This window comes from Palaemon carinicauda, chromosome 2 (genome assembly GCF_036898095.1).
Source record: "Palaemon carinicauda isolate YSFRI2023 chromosome 2, ASM3689809v2, whole genome shotgun sequence".
NCBI lineage: Eukaryota > Metazoa > Arthropoda > Malacostraca > Decapoda > Palaemonidae > Palaemon > Palaemon carinicauda.
Window position 1 is genome coordinate 193,588,359 of NC_090726.1, and position 27,205 is coordinate 193,615,563.

Sequence of the window (27,205 nt, forward strand, 5' to 3'; positions counted from 1 at the left end):
TACAACATTGGGAATTGTAAAAAGTGAATCACATGCTCCAAGGCCTTTACAAAAGCCAAATTGCTAACTAGGGAACAGATGATAACCTTCAGCATACCTATTAAGATGTTTGGCTAAAAGATATCAAAATACTTTAGATAATGTGGGAGTAATGGAAATTGGGCAGTGGTGAGCAGGGTTTAAGCTACCAGAAACACATTTACCTTAATTGAGTAACATTACCAATTCTCTAACAAGTGTAAACCCCTTTTTCCTAACTTGTGAAAATGACAGACAACTTAGGAACCGAGAAATCAACCTGTCTTTGTAAATAAAAAAGGAAAAATACCATTTGGGTCTACACCTCCATAACCAATTAAAGTCTAGCAAGAGTGTTTTAATTTCATGGGAGGAAAAGTTTTAGTTAGTTTAGCCTCAGGGATGAGGAAGATCGAGTTTGTCATTACTCGAATTATTGTCAGGCAACTTAGGAGATGAGAAATCACCTGTCTTTATGAATAACAAAGGAAAAATACCATTAGGGTCTACACCTCCATAAGCATCAAGGTTAGCAAGAGTGTTTTAATTTCATGGGGCGTAAAGCTTAATTAGGATAACAAAGATAGAGTTTCTCATTACTCGGCTTAATGTCAAATACATCATCCAAAAGGATTGCGTTTTCCTTTGGACAGTTAGTGACAGAGCCATGTGGATTAAGCAAAGGAGGAGCTGCTAAGTCTACACCAAAGTGCAGATTTAAGACTAGTCCATCATTTGTTCTCCTGGAATGTACCAGAAAAGGTTTCTTTGATAGATAAATTGTATTTCTTTTCAGTTAAAGCATAAGCTTACTGAGGAACAGTTCATAGCTAAGTATAGTTGTACAAAGTCTAATCTCATCTGTTATTATTCCAGAGATGATAAACCTCCTGTCTCTTCAAATAAGCACGTCTGCAATCATTGTTGAATCAGGGTTTGTCATTCACTCGAAAATGATACGCCTGTCAATTATGTTAACCATCCCCTCTAGTGATCATTGAAATCACCAACAAGCACAAAAAAGGCTTATATATCATATTTTTAGATATCGGCCACATTGGTAAGAAAATAATAAAATATTTAATAATCCAAGAAAGGAGTGCACAAAACACCCATGCATTCTTTATTTTCACATTTTTTTTTTAAATTACAAAACAATAGATGATTATATTTTTCAACTTGAATCCTATTGTGTAAGAACAAGTTTGCACTAATCTTGAATCTTATCTGTCTGATTAAAAACCTTGGCACGCGGGCATTTCCCTTCAACTCACCGGCTTTGGCAGAAAATCTCTTTTTGTTAGCACTAATGCATTACTTGGCCCCTTCAACATACCTGATACAGCGTTTCATCATCCCAGTGAGGGTTCACACTCGCAAAATCTGTAGCAATCTGGTCATGGACTCTGAGCCACAAGGTGTGCATTGTTGTTAAGCCAGGCTGTTCATTGACTCTTGTGTCACCTTAAAAAAAAGAAAGTTTTCCCATCAGAAGTACGAATTACAACAAAATGTGTCATTTAGCTACTAATTACACCATTACTTCAGTAATGTGATATGGCGTATTGGTAAGAAAATAAGAAGTAAAGACACAGTCGCTTGTCAAATGACAAAGAGAATCGTGCAGTCATTTGGCAAATGATTGAACCTTTACTTCTTGTTTATTAGTGGCATATCTAATGGAGAGATTGCTGATTTTGACAAGTGAAATATGAGAGAGTTGACGTTACCACCAAATTTTGGTATAATACATGAAAAATAAGATGAATCTTCCATAAGCTGTTAAGGTGATCTCTTTAGGTTTTTGGTAAAATCTAGTCTGATTCTTGTGTCATCAAAATTTTCTTAATTCTCATCTTATAATGTATATTTCCTTCAAATTTCATTTTACCTTTCATCTTCTAGAACTTCCATTAAATTATGATAATAGTAGTAGATGATATATAACTACCATAGAGGGCCTCTTGTGTCTCTTATAAAACTGTTTTAAAATGGCTGATTTTTGACAAGGCATGAATTATTTTAACTACATTGCTTTCCATAATTATTATCGTTACCAACAAAGATTCTTTGGTACATGAGAAAGATAGCGCACATGCTAACCCACCTGCTTTGAAACAATGGAATGACCTGTCTTCACAACAGTTCCGAGGAAGAAGGTTTCCCTTTTCTGTCTTGTGAAGTTTGCCTCCTTCTTTCTTCCTGAGCACTTGAGCCACTTTGTCACTCGATCCATACACAGCTGATCCATCAATGTAGCCAGTGATCTGGTTGAGCTGCTCTCGTGGGCCTAGTTGGTAGTTGGGAAAGAGGTATCTCTTAGACAATTTCCTTTTAGGATGCAACTCTACAAGACTTCTATGTTCAAATCTATCACCTTGATGGAAAATGTGGAGTTTAACCTATTTGCTGATGTTCTGCTCTTACTCCGTCGTCATTATCGATATTACTAGTGTCTCAATAATTGTTAGGATATATTTAATCGGCAAGTTACAGAAAAAGTGAAGGGTCTCTTTGTCCAAACTGACCTCCAAAAAAACCTTGAATAAGTGGTGAAAGAACAGTTTTCTCTCAACTCATATGAAATATCAGAGATTTGAAACTGGCTTGTATTGTGTTAAGTGATCACAGCTGTATGATGCAAAAGAAATGAGAAAAATACCGTTGCTCTTTAACGTCTAAATTTAGATTGGTCTTGCCGCTAGTGGATGAGCAGAAACATGCTTGTATCTGCATTGCATTAAAACTGTGTTATGAAGATAAAGTGTAAGGCATTTGGTAGTATTTTGTGATGAACATGTAAGATGTAGGCTATTGAAGAAAACATGTATCACAATCTTGGATAATTTATAAATAAAACTGCATAAAAACATATTCAAACAAATAAGGCATGAAATAATAAAGTGACAGAATTGTGAAAAAAATAAATGGAATGAAAGTAAGCCGTTGGATACCCCTTTAGCCATATGACAACTGTCAATTAAGCTGACTTATAGCATAAGAAACAAGGGCTTTATGTATGAATGCTTGTTAACAAACACATCCAGAGCAAATAAAATGTATGACATAGATTTCGTTATGACCACTAACAACTGACATATAAAACTAATGTAATACAGATAGTGAAACAAAAAGCAGATAACTTACCCAACTGACAGCCTTTGCTAGCTATGAGTGACCTGACGAACCTCATACAGGTCCTATTTTCTGACGAGAAAATAGGGTCAGCTGAAACATCGATTGGCCTGCAATCGGTGAGTTCTAGATCATCGACTGGATTCCCATTAGGACAGCACTCCAGGGGAACTGTGTCTAGGTCTTCTCCCTCTGACCAGGACAAGAAGAATTCAGTATCAGTGGAAGCATAAAACAACTATAAGAATGATAATTTATTTATTAAGACTCACTCACACACACACTTGTCATATAGATGAGATATTGAAATAAAACAGAGTTTGAATGTGTAACTTGATTGAAAGTTGTGCTGTTATATTACTTTAAATTACAATATAAACTTCTGTGAATAAGCTAATGCTACATTTCCAATATAAATCAGAGGAAAGGGTCACTAGCATAACCAAGACCTTTAACATAAAGTATTTCAAACTTGGAAGATAGAATTATTCCTTCAGTTATGTCCATCTTTGGTTTTCTTCATTAAGGAAAAGACCCATTGCATTCACTTACCTGAATGACTAGGACAGGAGAGTTCATCTTGGTCAGGATCCACAAGCAACCTGGTTAAGGAACTTCCTCTCAAGTCACTTCGTCTTTTCAGTTTCTTTATCTGTGTCTCGGCCGTAAAGGTGATGTCGTGGTCCAGGAACTGTCCCCATTGCATCACCATGAGAGTGACCGCGGAGTGAGGAGGGTTCTCTCTGATGCTCTGCAAATTGTAGCTAACTGTTCTTGGTGACGGAAGGCGTCTGACTCCTGTTCTACCTTCTCCTCGCATGGTGTCTATGCCTACCATGAGCAATTTCTCTGTGAGCTTTTTACCCAAAATTTTATCTTAATATGTGGAAAAATTTTTGATACTCGCGTCTTCAGAATAAATACGTCGGTGTTCATTTTGGTTATCAAACTATAAAATCTATGACTGCCTGCGAAACACTTACCGTTTTCATACGCTGGGTAATGGAATCTGACGAAGGGAGACATCGCCTTGCCCCAAGTAGGATGTTCTATGTTGTTGCAAGATCCATCTATCCTGCGATAAGGTTCCTTTTCCGAGCACCTGGCAGGCTTCTTGAAGTCCTCGCAATGAGATTTTTTGAGGATTTTCTCGCACATTTCCGGGTTGATTTCCAGATCTGAGAGCAGTCGCACGGCGTCACTCAAGGGTATATTACTCCTAGAAAAGTAAATGCTCTTACGAACACTCCAGAGTGCTTGTAGTTTTGATAGGCCTTAATGTTATATTGGATTTATAAGAGAGTTTTCTAAAAGAACATCAGGAGTACAATATAAACCTCATGTGTTTTTATACATGCATAAGGTTCACTGTTTAAAATTTGCATTAAGAAAATGGCAAATGCCTGGCAATATTTATTCCAGGATTTTAACCGTTTTAGAAACTGATATATTGACGTAAAAGAGTGATGGTACAGTCACCAATCCGTAAAAGATAATAACAAAGTAAGGTAAAATTACGGTTGCCTGTATTTTACTGAAATAGGGCCAAGAACATATTTTTACAGAGAATTTGCAATTTAATAATGATTTTTTTTAACAGTGTGGTGAATAAGGTCAGCAGCTAAAGTTATGTTATAAATTGTTTTAGATTGGGCATATCGTTAACGGCCACACTTGAAATGATAACCCATTTTGCAAATATTTGGCAGGTGAATTAAGATTTGTATATATTTATGTATGTAGTTGTATATAAAGGTAAAGGTGTGTGGTTTCAATTCCAGTATCATCTAAAGAGACACTCTCCAGAATGTCCAATGTTATGCTCAACCACAGCGGTATCCTTCCCAGTAAACAGCTTTAACTCACGATCCATGGCCGGGATCGATCTGCAGCCATGCAAAGACTGGGCAAGTGTGTTAGCACTGCACTAGCCATGAGGCTCTACTGTATATATATATATATATATATATATATATATATATATATATATATATATATATATATATATATATATATATATGTATGTATGTATCGTGACATTAGATTGGGAATTCTCCCAATGCTGACGTGCGTGAGAGATTTGTGTGAAATATTACATAAGACAAACAGAAGGTGGACATTTATGTGCCATTGACCTCTTAATGGACAAACTATTCTTCTCATATATATATATATATATATATATATATATATATATATATATATATATATATATATATATATATATATATATATATATATATATATGGTCCTTCAATTGCTTTTCCCATTCGGGAATTTCTCTTAAAACACAAGTAAGTTACCTTTTTGTAATATAAAAAAAGAATCCAATACTTCAGTACTGACAATAAGAACAAAATACTTATGACGCCTAGCTTACTACCCTAATGCACTTTGCTAAGCGGATCTAGAATGTTTCATGTTCTGAAGATATTGCGAGTTATGAAAGTACCTGGCAATAATCCTTCGCAAAGCCTCTTGGCTAGTACAGTGGTAACGTGTTCGCCTAGCATTAGCATGGCAGGAGATCGATCCCTGCCCAGGACCGTGAGTTTAATCTGTTTAATGGGGAGACCACTGCTGTGGTTGGGCATCACAGTGGAAGGTTGGGCAGCTTGGCTTGCCCGGCTGACGTTCTGGTAAGCATCTAAACTAGCTTTGCATGATTAGCACTTACCTCATTGCATGCTGTTTAGTTGTTTCTATCATAGCTCTTCCAACGCACGAGGCCTCCTCGGATTCTTTCTCTGCTCTGCGAAAGGCCGACAGAAACTTGGAGCTCAGATCAAGCTCTTTGCTAGCTGGTCTGTCACCTGGTGGAGTTGTCACAAAGAATGTTTGGTACAATGTACAAATGATTTGATGATTAAAAATATTTTATACATTGGAATCAAGTGGCTTGGGCTATAGTCGTTGTTTTATGCATTGGTATATAATTTCTGTAGTTCATGAGCCTATACACAAGATTAAAAGAGGGAAATAAAGTTTTTGTGAGCATAAACTTAATATCAGACATTGCTGGCCAATAGCCATGGAAAGAAAGTATGTGATTCTCATATTATGTTTTACAAAACGTGTGAAAGGCCCATTATTGTGATGTATATAGTTAACAACCCTGAATTATCAGAGAAAAGTTAGTTATGTAGGAATTGTCTTTGCTTTGAAAAGAGAGCTGTTCTTCTGGAAGCTAGGCATTGGTGACTTGCTACATCTTGAAATAGGGTTGTGCATCTATAGGTCTAAGTTGATCAAAGGAAAATAGCTTTAAGCTTACTGTCTGATGTGAATGATAAAGAATTAATTATCAGTTCTTGTACCAAAAATTAGCTCATAGGTTCTGGCCAGAACTTATGAATGGTTACACGGTACTATAGGGCAGTTTTCTCTAAAGGAAAATGGTAAAAACTTAGCAATAACATGTCAGCTTTCAAACTCACTTTGTTGCTGTTGCTGTTGCATAGACGCGGCTACACCCTCTTGAATGGAGTCTTCCACAGAAGGCATAGGAAAGCCAGCATCAGTAAACGGAAGAGAATGGAGTAAAGTCGTGAAGTAGACATTGTCGCCACCAACAGATCCACCGAAACCTCCCCCAGCAGAGCTCCCAGCAGATCCACCGGCTACACCCTCTTGAATGGAGCTTACCAAATAAGGCACAGGAAAGCCAGCATCAGTAAACGGAACAGAAGGGGGTAAAGCCGCGAAGTAGACATTGTCGTCACCAACAGATCCACTGAAACCTCCCCCAGCAGAGCTCCCAGCAGATCCACCGAAACCGAAACCTCCCCCAGCAGGGCTACTGGAACCAAAGGTAGAACCTACACGAGGGGGTGAGAAAGCCACAACTGGGGGGAACAGGTCAGAGTTTACTATCTCATCGTCGACATACCTGAAAGTGCCAGGATCGCCGTCGAAAAAGGGTGATGTTTCGTTGGCTTCGGAGGCGTTTCGGGGTCCTGAAACGTCGTAGAGGATGCCCTTCAGCGGGCGTAGATTACGTAGTTGACTGTTGCAGAATCCAAGGAGGAGTACCGTCGATAACAACCATCTGAAATAAGAACGAAGAGAACATGGCTCAATAAAGTATTATTATTATTATTATTATTATTATTATTATTATTATTATTATTATTATTATTATTATTATTATTATCTTTTATCGTTTATTATTTATTGTTAATTATTTATCATTTATTATTATTTATTATTTATCATTTATTATTATTTATTATTTATCAATTATTATTATTATTATTATTATTATTATTATTATTATTATTATTATTATTATTATTATTATTATCAAATGCCACGCTACAACCCTCGTTCGAAAAGCAACATGCCATAAGTTTAAGGGTTCCAAGAGGGAAAAATAGCCTAGTGAGGAAAGGAAACAAGGAAATAGATATACTAAAAAGAGAAGTAATTCATAATGAAAATATATTAAGAACAGTAACAACATTAAATCAGATCTTCCATATATAATCTATATAGAAAAAAAAAACAAGAGGAAGAAAAGTAAGATTGAATAGTTCTCAAGCAAGAGAACTCTATTCCCGCATTCCTTGCCTGACAGAAATGCCTACCAGCGAAGAATTACCTGAGGGAAATTGAACTCGAGCATATATTTTACTGATGATGATAATGAAAGGTATAGATGGAGATGGTTTGGGCATGCTCTTCGCACTCCGCAAGAGAGATTAGTTCATCAAACGCTCAGTTGGGCTCCACAAGACACTAGAAGATTTGGAAGGTCCAGGCCTACATGGCTGAGGACTATGAAGCGCAAAGTAGATGATGAAAGGAGAATTATTGAAACGACTAGCGACATCTAACCGAGGCCCTTTGCGTCAATAGGCATAAGAGGAGATGATGATGATGATGATGATACATTGATATGTTTATATCGTTATTATTACATTCTGGATTCTACAGTCCCAAGGGGTAGTAGAGATAGGAGCCCAGTATAAAAAAAATAAAAGAATAAACTATATATAAACTATAAATAAGAAAATATATATGATAAATAGAAACGTTATTAAATAGATGAATAGTAGATAAATAATAAGATGAGAGATACGTCAACCTCTTTATCAAAAAAAGCATTTACACCGAATTTAAGCTTTCAGTATTGATCTTCGATAAAGGAAAATTTCAACTTAGAATTAACTACAAAGGTTGGTGAGAATCATATGACTTTTAAATTGGCTTTATGAATTTCATTCTAAACTTCATTGGGAATTATTTTATAGCCAATACTTTACACACACCACACAGTAAGAGGTTCTGGCAGTGGCGCCATAAAGGTTTAAAGGTCGCTCATGAATGGCGGGGGCAAGAGACAATGACATTGCCCCATCGAGTAGGACAATGCCCTAGAGACTGACCATATATACATATGATTAGCGGTCCCTCTCCACCCAAGCTGAGACCAAGGAGTGCCAGGCAATGGCTGCTGATGACACAGCAGATAGACCTATAGGCTCCCCCAAACGCTCTATCCTTAGCTCATACGCATGGTGAGGTTGCAGCGACCAAAGAAGCTAAAGAGTCTGATCGGGACCTGAACCACAGTCTGGCGTTCACCAGTCAGGGACGTTACCGCATAGGCCAACATAATACTAAACCCATAGGAATATTTTATGACAGCAGCTCGTATTTTCCTTTGTTTTTCATACTTAGTCAAAAACAGAATCCTCACTGTGGCTTTGGTGGCTTGAACGGAAACTCCAGAGTTATAGCATCTACTATGATATTTATAATATGACAGTACTCTATTACTTAAGACTAAGACACAACGCTATTCGTTCTTCAATCAGGAATGAACTGACTGAAATATCTGCATCTTTCTCAATGACATCTTACGTCAAGAATTCTTTCCTTAAATATTTTACATTTTAAAAAAATCTTGCATCTACAACTTCTCCACAATCACTTTCACTGTCTCGCTGTAACATAGATGTGGAATTTCTGAAGGACAATGTGCGGGTTTTCTATGGACATTTTAGATTTCATTTCACTGTTTAGGTCCCGTACACTGTTAGAAAAACCCGTCATTCTAATCGGGAATTTTCCGTAAAGATATAATGTTTTCAACCATATTTCAGTAAAATACAGGCGACCGTAATTTTACCTTACTTCTTTTATTATCTTTTGCGGGTTGGTGACCGTAAAATCACTCCTTGCCGTTTTTCAAACGGTAATAATCCGGGAATAATTGTTGCCAGGCATTTACTTTTTTTATTTGCAAATTTTTAACAGTGTAGTCCTTGTTGACTTGACTGTCACAGACTCCGAATATTATAGATTATCTTTATACACTGATCTTCATTTGTCTATGATTCCTATTTGGAATTCTTAGCGCCTTGGATTTTTCAGGAATTCCTATAAAACGCAATGCTTGGGAGGGGCAAGGGTCACTTCGGTTATGAAAATACATAGCTTTATTCTGGTTATCAACAATGAGTATTGGTCATAAGCTTAAAATCTTATACTTTAGATTTCTTTCACTTTCTTTGTCCAGAAGTTGATCTGTAGATCTTCCTCAGCGTGGAAATCTACGTTCATTATCATTTTAATGAAGTTGAAGCCATTTGCCATTCCATGCAATCTATGTTTAAGCAATATAAGTTTAAAGGTCGCTCATGAATGGCTAAAGCAATAGACAGTGACAATGCGATAGCGACTAACCATACTATCTACCCAAGTTAGGACCAGAGAGGACAAGACAATGGCCATTGATGACTCAGCAGGAAGACCTGTAGCCTCCCCCCTGTAAAACCATCCTTAGCTCACAAAGATGGTGAGATTGCAGACACTACAAGAAACTATCAAGCTTGAGCGGGTCTCAAAACCAAGTCCATCAGAACTAGGCTACCAAAGAGCATTCAAGTTTACGAAGTGTTTACATGAAGACGATAATTGCATTTCTTTAGACATTGCACTAAACATATTGTAACCTGTATGTCTGAATGTTTTAATTTCTAGAAAACCGATGCTGAATATCAAAATAATATATGTAATGCATGGTCTATTCAGAATAGTTCATGTTTTATCTCACTCCTTCCCAGAATCTTAACACTGCACTTGGTGTCTTCAATGAGTGTTCCCTTTATCTAAAGTTCTTATTGAAGTATTTTTCCTATACATGACATGAAAATTGGTGACTTTTACTAAGAAGAAATCTTTAATATTTAATTAATGGTTTTACAAGCAACCCTTTCTTCATTTTCTTGGCAAACGTTACCAGAACACAACGAGCATACATAACAGAAGCGAGAACACGACGGGCACTTCTGGTTGCTAAATTTTTTGTCTCGTCGTACTTGAAGATGTTATCTGTAGGCTATGGTTATGAATATTTGTGTCATCTCTAAGATGATCGGAAGAAGTGTTGTGGACTATTTTCGTGTTTACTATAAGTTCTTGAGTCCGATTAGTATCCAGCTTTTAAATCAATACTCTCTCCATTCATCATCTCATACTTCACGTTTCATAGTCCTCAGCCTTCCACTTGCTGAATGGGGATACATTAACGTGGCAAAAGGGTTTGCGTATTGCTAGGATCAGCAAAGCTGTACTAGTCAGGGCTACCCATACTGTGAGCAATCAGACTAAAGCCTGCCACCATCACTAATTCGCAGTTACTAGCATAGTGATTAAAACTGGCCAAAGCCCAGGCATGAATAAGGACAATTCTGAGGCCTTTGTGCTGCAGTGGCCCAAAGAGAGAGAGAGAGAGAGAGAGAGAGAGAGAGAGAGAGAGAGAGAGAGAGAGATGATAATAGCTTTGGCCAAAGAAATAACCCGATATGCATTGCGTGAGGTATGTCCCAAACCACTACCTTGACACCAAGGCGGTTCCAATTTCATTCCTTTCTGCCGAAGAAGATTTCAACGATGGTGATTTCAGCAATATTATTTATTTTCTTTTGTTTGTTTGTTACGTAACTTGGTGCCATTTGTAACGTTCAAGGGCAGCTGGTATTTTGAAAGAGATAGTGGTACAGAGGATACCTTATAGAAAGCAATGCAATTTTCTTAGTGGGGAAGCGACTGATTTGTTTGGAAAATGGGTCTAAGTCAAAAGTGTTGGAAAATGGGTCTAAGTCAAAAGTGTTGGAAAATGGGTCTAAGTCAAAAGTGTTGGAAAATGGGTCTAAAGGGGCCCATACACGTTCAAAAAAAGCGTCAAAATTTTGATGCAAATTTTGAGTGGGTGTGGGACGTTTTGATGTCAAAAAAAGATTTGAAGCAAAATTTTGATGGATCAAATCTGTTTGATTTTTTTTGACGAGTCGTCAAATTTTTGATGCGTGTGTGGGCTCCTGTCAAAATTTTGATCAAACTTTTTAGTTCGCAGGTGACTGACGAGGAGACAGGATCTCCATGTCTGTGAAGAAGGAGACCGAAAAGAAATTTTTGATTGAAGTTTTCGACCCCTTGATTATTCTACCTTTTTTTTTATTCGACTCCTTGCAAATTCAACCCCTTATTTATTTGACCCTTTTACTTATTCGATCGTTTACTTATTCAACCCTTTGATTATTCTACCTCTTTCTTGTACCCGTTAAAATACTAACACTAGAGAGCTATTGGGTCCTTTGACTGTCCAGACAGTGCTACATTGGATCCATCTCTCTTTAGCCACGAATGAAAAAATGCAGGATTTCTTTGTATTAGTGCACATACACACATATATCTATGAAATATATGCATTCGAACACGCGCACACACACACACACACACACATATATATATATATATATATATATATATATATATATATATATATATATACAGTATATATATATATATATATATATATATATATATATATATATATATATATATATATATATATATATATATATACTGAAAAACTTGAAATGTTTCATTTCTCCTTGTTTCCTTTCCTCACTGGGCTATTTTCCCTGTTGGGACCCCTGGGCTTGTAGCATATCCTGCTTTTCCTACTAGGGTTGTAGCTTGGCAATTAATAGTAAATAGTAAATGACCGAAAACAATATATTTTTACCGAGAATTTCCGATAAAAATTATGTTTTTTTTAAGTGTTAACTATTTGTAATTACAGGTTTCATTGTCAACGAAGAACTCTTGTTGTTGTTGTTGTTCTTTGTGTTGTTATTCATATTGTTTTAGGATGGATACTACTACTACTACTACTACTACTACTACTACTACTACTATTATTATTATTATTATTATTATTATTATTATTATTATTATTATTATTATTATTATTATATCGTGGTAGATCATTTAATTAGTTGACGTATTATTTCACACATTTCACGTTCAAATGAATCGATTTATATTTATATACCGGTATATATATACACACACACACACACACACACACACACACATATATATATATATATATATATATATATATATATATATATATATATATATATATATATATATATATATATATATATGTATATATATAGACCTGCATTTTATTACAGGGATTTGGAATGGTCTGTAATGTGTATACTTATGTCCTTAGTCGCTTGTATAAGCGCTTATTCATTGTTGTTGTCGGCGAATGTTGAGGGATGCGACCTTCAAAAGTTCAAACTACCAGTGAATGTATTTATGTTGATCAGGCCGACACAAGTCTCTTTTTATAGTTTATATATGAAAGATCTATTTTGATGTCCATTTCCGACGTTTACCAGGAGGTTTATAAGAGTCTAATGGCAACACTAGTGCTATGGCCACTGATGCATCCATGTCGAAGATTTTGACGATACTGAATTTTGATGGGAAAAACGCCTATACGTGTGTGGGCAATTTTGCATCAAAATTTTGATGCAAAATTTTGACGCTTTCTTTGAACGTGTATGGGCCCCTGAAGTCAAAAGTGTTGGAAAATGGTCTAAGTCAAAAGTGTTGGAAATGTGCTTTAAGTCAAGTGCTGGAAAACGAGTCTAAGTCAAAACTGTTGGAAATGTGTTTAAGTCAATTGTTGTAAAATGAGTCTAAGTCAAATGCTGGAAAATGGGTCAAAGTTAAAAGTGTTGGAAAATGGGTCTAAATCAAGTGCTGGAAAATGAGTCGACGTCAAAATTGCTGGAAAATAGGTGTAAGTCAAAAGTGCTGGAAAAGGAGTCTCAATTCCAAAGTGTTGCAAAATGGGTCTAAGTCAAGTCATGAGATCTATTGAAATTTGTTTGTCTGTGGCGGGGCAAGTCATTCTGGAGGCCACAGCCAGCCTTCAGCGAATCGGCGGTCCTCTAATCATAGCCTGGATGCTACCTCCTTTGTCCCAGACGGATGGTTCCTGGTTCCTTATTGGTCACTCCGCAAAATAAGTTTGCGGGCACTCATCTCTTTATAGATAGGTGCAAAGCTTCTAAGCTTATTCTTATTATTGTTATTAAGTTTATATCATCTGTGCCTTGAATAAATTAATATCATAATGAGGTTCTCAATCTTTACTTTTATTCCCTTTTACTTTGAAATTAGATAGGATAACACCTTGCTATCATCAGTTTTGGCAACCTGTTGTGGTAATCAGTTTGGGCTTCTTAAACTCTTCTTTTATATGCATTGCCCTATCTATAAATGCAGCCAGATCCCTGCTAGGATTTTTCAGCGTACCTAAACTTATTTCTACATTCTTTAGCTGTTCTAACTTTGGGCATAAAAATAAATGTTCGGTAGTGTCTTCTTCCTCTTTGCACAAGTCACACAAATTGTCATCATATTTTCCCCTGAAATTTGCTTTTAAGTTGAGCATATTTAATCTTGCTTTCATTACAAGGGATGCCTTATCCAGATACATTTCTCTGATATAAGGCAGAGGGCCATTTCCTTTAATAAATCTTAATTTTTTCATTATTTTCTTTTTTTCTTCAATAGTTTCTTCTATTTTTTCCATAATTCTTTTCTTGACTTCTTTTTTCAGGGTCCTTTTCCCCCAATTTCTTATTTCTTCAACTTCCATCCCATATTTACTACAGATTTCTTCTGTGCTCTTACTCCAGCACTTTCCATACAGGTTCTTCAACTGATCCTCAATTATCTCTCTTACTAGTCTTTTTTCCTCGGAGTTTATGATGTTATGGAAGAGCATTAATTTCTTATATTCTATTCTGCAGGACACCGGCCATATTCCTGTTTCTGCAAGTATGCCCCAATATGGAGTACTCGCAGGTAGTTCATACATTATTATCTTGTATTGGAGGTTTTCTAGATCTTTCATATCTTTGTCCTTAATTATACTCCAGGTCTCCACGTTAGCAAATATTGTTGGTACTATTACTGTTTCATATATTTTCTTTCTGACTTCCAATGCCATCTTTCCTACAATTACCCAGATACTTATATTCCTTAACTAAACTTACTTTTCCGTTCTTCACTTTTGTTTCAATCTCCACCCCATTCTCATTCTTTCTTTTGTTAATTCTTAATACACCCGATTTTTTGGGGTTGGTGTTTATAGTGAATTTCTTTAGGGTCTCTAAGCTATGACAGTTACTTATGGCACTTTCGATACCATCTTTCCTTGCAACCTCTCACATTTTCGCTTCCTCTCACTCACTCCCGCGCTTCTTCTTCTTCTTCTTCTTCTTCTTCTTCTTCTTCTTCTTCTTCTTCTTAATTTTTCGCTCCGCTCACTCCCACCCTTCTTCTTCTTCTTCATGAATTGGCAGTTTGTTATAGCCTTGAAACGGGCATTACATCAGCCTCTAATTTATGGAATCACAATCTATAAACCCCCCTTTCTGAGTGGGGACATCTTAACGTGGTGAAAGGATTTGTTTTACGCCCTGATCAGCAAAGCTACACTAAGTAGGCCATCAATACTTAAGTTGGTTTTCTGTGAGTGATCAGATAAAAATCTTCCACCATCACCAAGCCGCAGTTGGCCAGCGTATTATTATTATTATTATTATTATTATTATTATTATTATTATTATTATGACTTGCTAAGCTACAACCCTAGTTGGAAAAGCAAGATGTTATAAGCCTGGGGGCCCCAATAGGGGAAATAGCCCAGTGAGGAAAGGAAACAGGAAAAGTGAAATATTTAAAAAAAAGTAACAACATTAAAATGAATATTTTCTATATAAACTATAAAAAAACTTTAACAAAACAAGTGAAAGAGAAATATGACAGAATAGTGTGCCCGAGTGCACCCTCAAGCAAGAGAACTCTAACCCAAGACAGTGGAAGACCATGGTACAGTGGCTATGGCACTACCCAAGACTAGAGAACATTGAATTGATTTTGGAGTATCCTTCTCCTAGAAGAGCTGCTTACCATAGCTTAAGAGTCTCTTCTACCCTTACCAAGAAGGAAGTGGCCACTGGACAATTACACTGAAGTAGTAAACCCCTTGATATTAGAATTGTTGGGTAATCTCAGTGTTGTCAGGTGTATGAGGTCAGAGGAGAATATGTAAAGAATAGGCCAGACTATTCGGCGTATGTATAGGCAAAGGGAAAATGAACCGTAAGGAGAGAGAAGGATCCAATGTAGCACTGTCTGATCAGTCAAAGGACCCAATAACTCTCTAGAGGTAGTATGTCAACGGGTGGCTGGCCAGATCCCACATGTAAATAAGGACATGTCTGAGAGCTATGTCCTACAGTAGGCTAGAAACAGCTACATTTTGTTGTTTATTAATAATCCTCAGGTAACACTTGTCAATTAACAGATGTTTTTTCAAGAACATTTAATTTCCATGTGGCAATATGTCAAGGGTAACATTAATAGAGAAGAAGATTCCAGTTACTCTCTCTCTCTCTCTCTCTCTCTCTCTCTCTCTCTCTCTCTCTCTCTCTCTCTCTCTCTCTCTCTCTCTCTCTCTCTCTCGCCCTACTGGACAAAAAAGCCATTTCCGCGCTCTCTTAGTATCCACATAGCATCATGTACCTGATCGGTAGCCAACTATAAATGATCGATGATACGAGTGATTATTATTATTATTATTATTATTATTATTATTATTATTATTATTATCTAAGCTAAAACCTTAGTTGGAAAAGCAGGATGCTATAAATGGCCAGGGGCCCCAACAGGGAAAATAGCCCAGTGAGGAAAGTAAACAAGGAAAAATAAGATATCAGTAACAACATTAAAATAAATATTTCCTATATAAACTATAAAAACTTTAACAATACAAGAGGAAGAGAAATAAGGCAGAATAGTGTGCCCGAGTGTACCCTCAAGCTAGAGAACTCTAATCCAATACAGTGGAAGACCATGTTACAGAGGCTATGGCGCTACCCAAGACTAGAGAACAATGGTTTGATTTTGGAGTGTCCTTCTCCTAGAAGACCTACTTACCATTGCTAAAGGGTCTCTTCTACCCTTGCCAAGAGGAAAGTGGCCACTGAACAATTATAGTTCAGTAGTGAACCCCTTGTTTGCAGAATTACTGAAACATGTTTTATCTTTATTTCAATTTTTCTTTTTTTATCTTTTAGATTGTTCAGACGGTACAGTTCGTGTCTTCGCTATGTAAGCCAATAATGACTTTTTGTATAAGTTGAGAAACTTGTTCTGATATTATTTTACTCTTTCATAACAACTGACAAAGTTGAATCCTTATCTAATAAAACAGACCAATATATGCTTAGGCAAAATTATTCCTAAATTTTGAGACCATATAAAAGCGAATTATAAATTTGTTGATGTAGAAAATTGATAGTATTTTACAAGCTAATCATAGAAAAAAAAAATCAGGATCCCTATTTTTAAGAATAAGGTTTTTTTTTTTTTAAGATCTAACTGCTGCAAATATCATTTTTCAATGTTGTAATAACATCCTCACTCTGTTCTTAAAATTTTCTATTTTTCTTTGTTTCCTATCCTCACAGGGCTATTTTCCCTGTTGGAGCCCTTGGGCTTATAGCATCCTGCTTTTCCAACTAGGGTTGTAGCTTAGCAAATAATAATAATAATAATAATAATAATAATAATAATAATAATAATAATAATAATACATTGAAAAGCAACACATTATCAACCGAACAAGATTCATTCATTTACTTGACGCAAGCAGAGCTGATAATCTTTGTTTTTTCACAAACTTTAGTCACTTACTAATATTCTCAAGTATAATTAAAATTCCGCAAAAAAAAAAAAAAAAAAAAAAAAACTTGATCCTACCTTAGGAGAAGCGACGTCATCATGCCCGAGTCCTTCCTTCCTAAGAGAGGCAGTTAATCCTTTATAAATCCTTTCCGTGCTTGCCTGCTGGGGAAGGACGTGTGCTTCCCTGTCCTGACAAGGACGTGTGCTTCGCTGTCCTGACCTAAGTAGAGTGAAGAAGATCTTACCGGAGTCTCCCGCGACCTGTTCCCTCACCTGTCCCTCCTCCTGCTCCTCCTCCCTGCCTTTGTCCGTATCATGCTTTGCAATGACGAGCAAAGGAAGGAATGTAGATGAAAAATACAAACAAATAAAAATGTAAAATGTACGAAAGTGAAAGTCTAGCAATAGTTTATTGCTTTTAAAACGAAATAAAACTCTTGGGTAGACATGTGTAGGCAGAGCTATGTTCGCTAAAGTGAAAGGCTTAACTTTTTCTTATTTTTGATTTCCTTTATTGTAACACTGGAGATGTTACAGATTGCTTTGTTCGTGAACAGCCAACGCTCTGTTTAGCTAATGATTGTCTCGAATGATTTGGAAGAACAACAAGATGGCACCAAGAAATGTAGGATAAGATATTTTTCATTACTTTCCCAAAAAAGATTATTATTATTTATTTAGAGATGTTGTTGCATTAATTATTTTAAGACAACACTATTATGTTTTTTCTATCATCATGTGGGGTAAAGTTGTGAAAGAAAAAATAATTAATTTTGCAAACAGCTGTTTCAGGCAATAAGTGTGGCTCTCATCAGGGTCATCCTTAAAAGTACATCACAATCCTTATAATGTCAGTACACTCAAAATAACGAAAATTAGAAATCTAAGAAAAATAAAAGTGAGAATTTGAAAAAAAAACCCCAAAAAATTTATGGAAATATTACTAAAAGAATATGGATCTTCCATGAAGCCTCACAATTCCAGTAGGAGTCCCAAAGCCTTGCATTGGAGAAAGACCTTGATTTTAAGGTTCCAGTATAAGGTCTGGAAGCCTGGAGTGGAATTTCCTCTTTATGAAGGGGAGACCCTAGTATGAGGAAATTTGAATAATCATCTTTGCTTCAGCAATCGGTAAATACGACAGTCATCTTCCTTGTGGACAACGTCCGTGTTGCCGATAAGGTTTCATATAAGATCCAGATGTGTCTAGTAATATTTCCATGAATATTCTCAAATTATCCCATTTGTCGTCTTTAGATTTCATCTATTTTAGTCCCATTAATGCATTTTTATTATATAAGAATTGCAATTTCTTTTGTAAGGGTGTCCTGATGATAGCCAATTGTTGTTGGCTGAAACAGCTGTTGGCGAAGGTTAAATAAATGATGTAATGCTGTAATATTTTTCTATCAAACCTCTAACCTTGAAGTTTTTCACCATTCATTGTAAAGTGTATATGTATATATATATATATATATATATATATATATATATATATATATATATATATATATATATACATATACTGTATACACACAGACACACACACACACATATATATATATATATATATATATATATAGTATATATATATATATATATATATATATATATATATATATATATACACAGTATATATATATATATGAATATATATATGTATATATATATATATATATATATATATATATATATATATATATATATATATATGAGTGTATTAAAAGTGAGAGAGAGAGAGAGAGAGAGAGAGAGAGAGAGAGAGAGAGAGAGAGAGAGAGAGAGAGAGAGAGACTATAATAAAATCTTATAAGGTGAAGCAAGTGCTTCACCTGAGATTGAATTAAGAAAACATGTTAATGAAAATAGTTAATAACTAAGCCCGAAGAACCATGGAATGTGGAAAAAATGATTGTAATGAATGAATTAAGCGAATAGTTGACGTCCTTGATGACTTGATCAGAAAAATCAAAGAATTTTTATTTCCATTTTTCATTTATGAAAATATTTCACTTTTTAAACAGAAATGGCTTTCCTATTAAAGTCTTCGTTTCAATAAAAGGGTAAAAAAAAGCATGCTTATCGAGGTGTCCGTATTAACAAACGGGTCAAATAGGGTTGCTGTGGCCTGATTGGTAACGACTCTGCCTGGTGTTTGCCAGACGGGGGTTCGAGTCCCGCTCAGACTCGTTAGTGCCTTTAGTGTCTGCAGCCTCACCATCCTTGTGAGCTAAGGATAGGGGATATGAGGGAGCCTATAGGTCTATCTGGTGAGTCCTCAGTAGCCATTGCCTGGCCCTCCTTGGTCTTAGCTTGGGTGGAGAGGGAGCTTGGGAACTGATCATATGCATCTATGGTCAGTCTCTAGGGCATTGTCCAGCTTGATAGGGCAATGTCACTGTCCCTTGCCTCTGCCATTTATGAGCGGCCTTTAAACCTTTGTTCAAGTGTTTCTATTAATAAAAGGGTCAAATATTGATAAAATGAGTCACTTGAGATATGAATGGAAACCTTTTCTAACTAGTTATAGACATGCTATGAATTATTTTGTCTTTTATACATTGGATTTTTTGCAAAATATTTTATATATATTTTTTTTTATTTAACATTTCCCGTTTAATTTTTATGTTTCCTTAATAAACCTCACTTACTCCGTAAAGTAACTCCTTACCTAGATTAAAAGTTAGATATCTCTTACAATTGCTTCTGAATTTTTTTCTCATGTTTATTTATTTCCTTATTTTCTTTCCTCACTGGGCTATTTTTTTTTCCTATTGGAGCTTTTGGGCTTATACCATCTTGGTTTTCCAAATAGGGTTGTATCTTAGCTAATGATGATGATGATAATAATAATAATAATAATAATAATGATGATGATGATGATGATGATGATAAAGCTATTATGGTTTGAGCAGGGCAAGATAATAAAGTGAGTAAACTTGCATTACTCGCAGAAACTTTTTATAGCTTTTTGTCTTTGCTATTTTTAACATTTATGACTCGGCTTTTCATCATTAAAGGATTTCAACTTTCTCATCAAAGTGATCTATGTACATTGTAGCTAGCCATCCTACATCTATCTAATTACTGTACATAGTGATGCTTTTATTTATATTAATGATTCCCATTGTTCTCTAGTCTTGGGTAGTGCCATAGCCTCTGTACCATGGTCTTCCACTGTCTTGGCTAAGAGTTCTTCTGCTTGAGAATAAACTCGGGCACACTATTCTATCTTATTTCTCTTCCTCTTATTTTTTCTTTTTTTATAGTTTATATAGAAGATATTTATTTTGATGTTGCTGTTCTTAAAATAGTGTGTTTTTCCTTGTTTCCTTTCCTCACTGGGCAATTTACCCTGTTGGAGCCCATGGGCTTATAACATCATGCTTTTCCATCTAGGGTTGTAGCTTAGCAAGTAATAATAATAATAATAACAATAATAATAATAATAATAATAATAATAATAATAATAATAATAATAATAATAATGTCTTCTTTCTTTCGTTGACAAGTTTTCTGATATTTCCCTGATCTCTTCAGTAAAACAATGATTGCTCGACAAAGATTCAAGTCATTCACAGGTTGAAAGCATCCTTGAGAGCTCTAATGCTTCAATTACCAGTTTGCTTTTACTCTCACACTCTCATACTTCTTCCTGCACAAGCATGTCTTAGAGATTTGATACATTCTCCATTCCAGTCACTTTCAGTATGTGGAATTCTCTTTATCTCACTGTTTTTCCTGTCGAGATACTATCACTAAAGAGTTATGGGGTCCTTTGACTGGCCAAGTAGTACTACATTGGATACGTCTCTCTGGTTACGTCTCATTTTCCTTTGCCAACAGGCTTAACACGTACACCGAATATTCTAGAATGTTTTTTTCCACGTTCTCCACTGTTCTCCTACACCTGACAACACTGAGATTACCAAACAATTCTTCTTCTCTCAAGAGGTTAACTATTGCAATGTGATTGTTGAGTGGCTACTTTCATCGTGGTAAGGGTAGAAGAGACTCTGTAGCTATGGTAAGCAGCTCTTCTAGGAGAAGGACACTCCAAAATCAAACCATTGATCTTTAGTTTTGGGTAGGACCATACCCTCTTACCATGGTCTCCCACTGCCTGGGAATAGAGTTCTCTTGCTTGAGGATACACTCAGGCCCACTTTTATCTCGTTCCTTATTTCCATTCCTCACTGGGCTATTTTCCGTGTTGGGTGCTTATAGCATCCTGCTTTTCCAACTAGGGTTATAGCTTAATCAGTAATAATAATAAGGGGAGAGAAAAAATAGAAAACTACTAAGATCTACTAATTGAATTGAGAAGACTATGGAATATGAAAGTAGAAATGTTGCCAGTAATCATAGGAGCACCAGAATTCATACCTAAGTCATTGAGAAGCAATCTTGAGAAGTTAGGATCCAATATAGCCCTAGGATTTGATTAAAAGAGCGTGCTATTTGAAACAGCGCATATAGTAAAGAAAGTGATGGATTCCTAATAAGGAAGTTGGATGTAATAATATTATTATTATCATTATTATCATTATTATTATTATTATTATTATTATTATTATTATTATTATTATTATTATTAACACCGATTTCACTAAACTGATATATAGTCTGATTTTTTAAAGTAATTTCAGGCGATTTGATTTCCAAATTTGACTTGACCTAGCCTTTGTCTAATTTGCTTTTTTTTGCAATCCTTCACTAAACTCTAATTCTAAAGACCCTGTATTGAAGATCATGGTTCCTAGATATTTCAATAATTCTACCTCATTAATCCTTTCTCCATCCAATGATATTTCATCTTCCATTGCATACTCCGTTCTCATCATCTCTCTCTTTCTTCTATTTATCTTCAGACTAACCTGGTATGATATTTCATGCATTGCAAATCTTGTAGTGTTCTGGTAACAAGGACTGCATCATCAGCATACTCTAGGTCTGTTAATTTCCTATCACTAATCCGGTCCAATCCTTCTCCACCAACTGCGACTGTTCTACGCATTACAAAATCCATGAGGAGTATAAACAACATAGGTGACAACACATTCCCTTGGAGTACTCCGCTGTTCACTGGAAATTCATTTGATAAGACTCCATTAACATTAACTTTGCTCTTGCTATGCTCATGAACAGACTTAATCAAATTTACATATTTAAGAGGAATTCCATAATTACTATTATTATTATTATTATTATTATTATTATTATGTATGTGTATATATAAGTGTATTAGAATACACAAACACTAATATATATATATATATATATATATATATATATATATATATATATATATATATATATATGTTATGTATATATATATATATATATATATATATATATATATATATATATATATATATGTATATAAATATAGATATATGTATATATGTATACACACACACACTCACACACACGCACACACACACACACACACACACACACACATATATATATATATATATATATATATATATATATATATATATATATATATATATATATATATATACATATATATATCCCGGCTAGATTTTGCCAGTTGTCTCTATCTTGAGCTTTTAAATCAATACTTCTCCATTCGTAATCTCCTACTTCACGCTTCATAGTCCCCAGCCATGTAGGCCTGGGTCTTCCAACGCTACTAGTGCCTAGTGAAATCCAGTTTAACGTTTGAAAATGGTATTATTATTATTATTATTATTATTATTTGCTACGCTACAACCGGAGTTGGAAAAAAAGAAGGATGCTATGAGCCCAATCGCTCCAAAAGGGAAAATAGCCCAGTGAGGAAATGAAACAACAAAAGATAAAACATTTTAAGACCATTAATCAAAATTTTCATGTATTCCAGTCTCCTGAATTTTCATATCAATATGAAAAAAATAATTCCAATACTCAAAATGTTCATATCTATGAAGAAAAAAAATCCAGCATTTGAAATTTTCATAAGAATTTCCAATATACTACGAAGAGTCCCTGCTATTTCCAAAGATTTCAAAGGTCAAATCTATCATGCAATTCTCCTTAAAGCAAGGCTACCTTACAGTTAGTTCCTGTATTTCCTTACTCAAGGCAACCGGGTACAGTTTAGTTCATGCCATCTGGAAGCACAGACATATGCTTGCATCAACTGTTTTCAATTGGAAATGTTTCTATGAAATCTATAGTAGTTTATCTCTAGAACCTGTTTTCTATAGATTTCTTTTTTCTAATAAAATTCCCAGGATCATTCAAAGATGATAACTTAGAAAAATTTTAGACAAAAATATCTGGAATTGTAGACGAAAATGTCTGGAAATTTAGACGAAAATATCTGAAATTTTAGACGAAAATATCTGTAATTTTAGACGAAATATCTGGAATTTTAGACGAAAATATCTGGAATGTTAGACGAAATATATGGAATTTTAGACTAAAATGTCTGGAATTTTAGACGAAAATGTCTGAAATTTTAAACGAAAATGTCTAGAATTTTAGATTAAAATGTCTGGAATTTTAGACAAAAATATCTGGAATTTTAGACGAAAATATTAGGAATTTTAGACGAAAATTATCTGGATTTTACACGAAAATATCTGGAATTTCAGACGAAAATTATCTGGAATTTTAGACGAAAATATCTGAAATCAGTTTAGCATAACCGAGGTGTTCAGGTAGTGAAGTTCAGAGTGTTGATAAATTGCCATCAATTTCAATTGACAGCGTTGGACGACCTTTGTACAGTTGGCTTCATTGATTCCGGTACACTTTACGGGGAGCTAAGAAGACGCCAGTCTACCGGAATTAATGAAGCCAACTGTACTATGAAAATAACTGTTGGGAATTTCAGAAGAAAAACTCGCTTAATTACAATCCTGTACAGTACAGTCCCCACATGGTTGTTAATTCATAATCATCAATTATTAATTATTAATCATTAACAATTAATTATTCACTTCACTATTCACTATTAACTAGTTACTAGCTAGTTACTAGTTACTAGTTAATTGTTAATTCATGATAATGATAATGATAATAACAAAATTAATAACTAGTTACTAGTTACTAGTTATTTAATTGTAATTGTTAATTGTTGATAATGTTAATAACAGCATCATTAATCCTCTTAAACCCGATGATGCATTAATTAATTACATTTCAAATAGTAAAAATGTTTTTGATGCAGAACACATACACATATGTGTGTGTAACTACACCCACATGCACACAGATACAAACATACACACACACACGTATATATCATATATACTGTATATATATATATATATATATAATATATATATATATATATATATATATATATATATATATATATATATATATATATATATATATATATATATATATGTATTTTTGTATATATATATACATACATACATACATATATATATATATATATATATATATATATATATATATACATATATATATATATATATATATATATATATATATATATATATATATATATATATATATATATATATGTATGTATGTATGTATCGAAGACAGCATCTTTCCTAAAAATCTGAGTTCTACGTAGTTTTCCTGTTAAGAGGAAGACTGCATATACGTTTCTCCATTGAATATTTGGTGTCGATACGTGTTTCGAGTAACTTTTTTCCTTCTTTTTACCCCCCCCCCCCCCCTCCCCGGCTCTTCATCAGGGCTACGATAGTTGAGCGATTACACTTTTAATATAAACACACGTTCTTACAAACAATGTGTGTGTAAATATATATGTGTATATATAATATATGTATATATAGATATATATATATATATATATATATATATATATATATATATATATATATATATATATATATGTATATATAGATATATATATATATATATATATATATATATATATATATATATATATATATATGTATATATATAGATATATATATATATATATATATATATATATATATATATATACTGTATATATATGTATATGTATATATGAATATATATATGTATGTATGTATATAAATGTACAGTATATATATGTATATATATATATATATATATATATATATATATATATATATATATATAAACATATATATGTATATATATATACACATATATATTTATATATATATATGAATATAAATATATACATATACATATATATATACAGTATATATATATATATATATATATATATATATATATATATATATATATTTATATGTATATGTGTACATAATATATATATATACATGAATATAAATATATATATATATACATATATATATATATATATATATATATATATATATATATATATATATATATATATATACATTATATTTATTTAAATAATTTATTATTATTATTATTATTATCATTATTATTATTATTATTATTATTATTATTATTATTATTACTTGCTAAGCTACAACCCTAGTTATATAGCAGGATGCTATAAGCCCAGGGGCTTCAAAAGGGAAAAATAGCCTAGTGAGGAAAGGAAACAAGGAAAAATTTAATATTTTAAGAACAGTAACAGCATTAATATAAATATTTCCTATATAAACTATAAAAACTTTAACAAAACAAGAGGAGGAGAATTAAGATAGAATAGTGTGCCCGAGTGTACCCTCAAGCAAGAGAACTCTAACCCAAGACAGTGGAAGACCATGGTACACAGTTTTTATATTATAAAGACTACTTTCTTGAAGTAGAATGCGGTGGAGTTAATTGCTTTACATTCTTTATCTAGTTTAGGTGAAAAGAATAAGTTGCTTCTTAGTCTTTATGTTCTTTCTATTCTTTCTTATTGAAGATGGTCAGTCGGTAGCGTAGGTGATTTCGATTTTAACAAAATCTTATAACAAACAATTTTGTGAGCTCATTTTGAAGAGAGAGAGAGAGAGAGAGAGAGAGAGAGAGAGAGAGAGAGAGAGAGAGAGAGAGAGAGAGAGAGAGAGAGAGAGAGAATCTGTCGTACATGATGAATATTGCATTTTTTTCGTGAGAGAGAGAGAGAGAGAGAGAGAGAGAGAGAGAGAGAGAGAGAGAGAGAGAGAGAGAGAGAGAGAGAGAGAGGAATAAATCTTTCGTACATAACGATTATTTCATATTTTTCTTCGAGAGAGAGAGAGAGAGAGAGAGAGAGAGAGAGAGAGAGAGAGAGAGAGAGAGAGAGAGAGAGAGAGAGAGAGAGAAAGATTAGCCGCTATAGATAACATTATCAATGATATATGTCACATAATAGCAGATATGTTTATGGTTAATATAATTTAATCATTTTATGGACTGAATTTAACTTATATATTTTTAATTATCTTATCTTGTTATTTATCTTATTTTGTATTGTTATTATATCTTTTAGTTTCTTCTTTACTGCTTTACCAACTAAGGTCACAGCTTCTCTCATGTAATACTACTATTAATGAAAATTATAATCATAATGATAATAATTATGATAATAATATTATCAAAGATTCGCTTGCCTGATGGTACACTTGGGCACACTATTCTATCTCATTTCATTTCCTCTTGTTTTGTTAAAGTTTTTTTTTTAGTTTATTTAGGAATATTTGTTTTAATGTTACTGTTCTTAAAATATTTTATTTTTCCCTCGTTTCCTTTCTTCACTGTGCCATTTTCTTATTTAATTTCTCTACCTCTTGTTTTGTTAAAGTTTTTAGTTTATATAAGAAATATTCATTTTAATGTTACAATTCTTAACATATTTTATATTTCCTTGTTTCCTTTTTTCTCTGGGCTATTTCCCGTGTTGGGGCCCCTGGGCTTATAGCATCCTGCTTTTCCAACCAGGGTTGTAGCTTAGCAAGTAATAATAATAATAATAATAATAATTGGCGAAGAACTATTCCAAAATGACCTTGAGTTAATGACGAGTCCCTCTAACCGCAGGTCCCAATTACTGACCCTGGGTAATGAGACCACCTTACCCAGGTCCCACAAATGCATGAGCCAC

At 34.0% G+C, this 27,205-nt stretch overlaps 2 protein-coding genes across 4 annotated transcripts in view; one reads left to right on the plus strand and one right to left on the minus strand.

Annotated features, from left to right (window-relative positions):
* The window catches only part of LOC137629138 (peroxidase-like), a 41,034-nt gene extending 23,591 nt beyond the window's left edge, over window positions 1-17,443 (minus strand). For both annotated transcript variants that reach the window (XM_068360418.1, XM_068360412.1), the window contains exons 1-8: window positions 17,305-17,443; window positions 6,591-7,201; window positions 5,831-5,966; window positions 4,137-4,372; window positions 3,706-3,984; window positions 3,166-3,345; window positions 2,126-2,308; window positions 1,355-1,482 (exon numbers count right to left, since the gene is read on the minus strand). In XM_068360418.1, coding sequence (XP_068216519.1) covers window positions 1,355-1,482; window positions 2,126-2,308; window positions 3,166-3,345; window positions 3,706-3,984; window positions 4,137-4,372; window positions 5,831-5,966; window positions 6,591-7,201; window positions 17,305-17,327 — 1,776 coding nt within the window. In that variant the 5' untranslated portion in view covers window positions 17,328-17,443. The remainder of the gene's footprint in view (window positions 1-1,354; window positions 1,483-2,125; window positions 2,309-3,165; window positions 3,346-3,705; window positions 3,985-4,136; window positions 4,373-5,830; window positions 5,967-6,590; window positions 7,202-17,304) is intronic.
* LOC137629173 (DNA-(apurinic or apyrimidinic site) endonuclease 2-like) overlaps window positions 1-27,205 on the plus strand; it is a 215,995-nt gene that overhangs the window by 112,954 nt on the left and 75,836 nt on the right. The gene's annotated exons all lie outside the window — the stretch shown is intronic.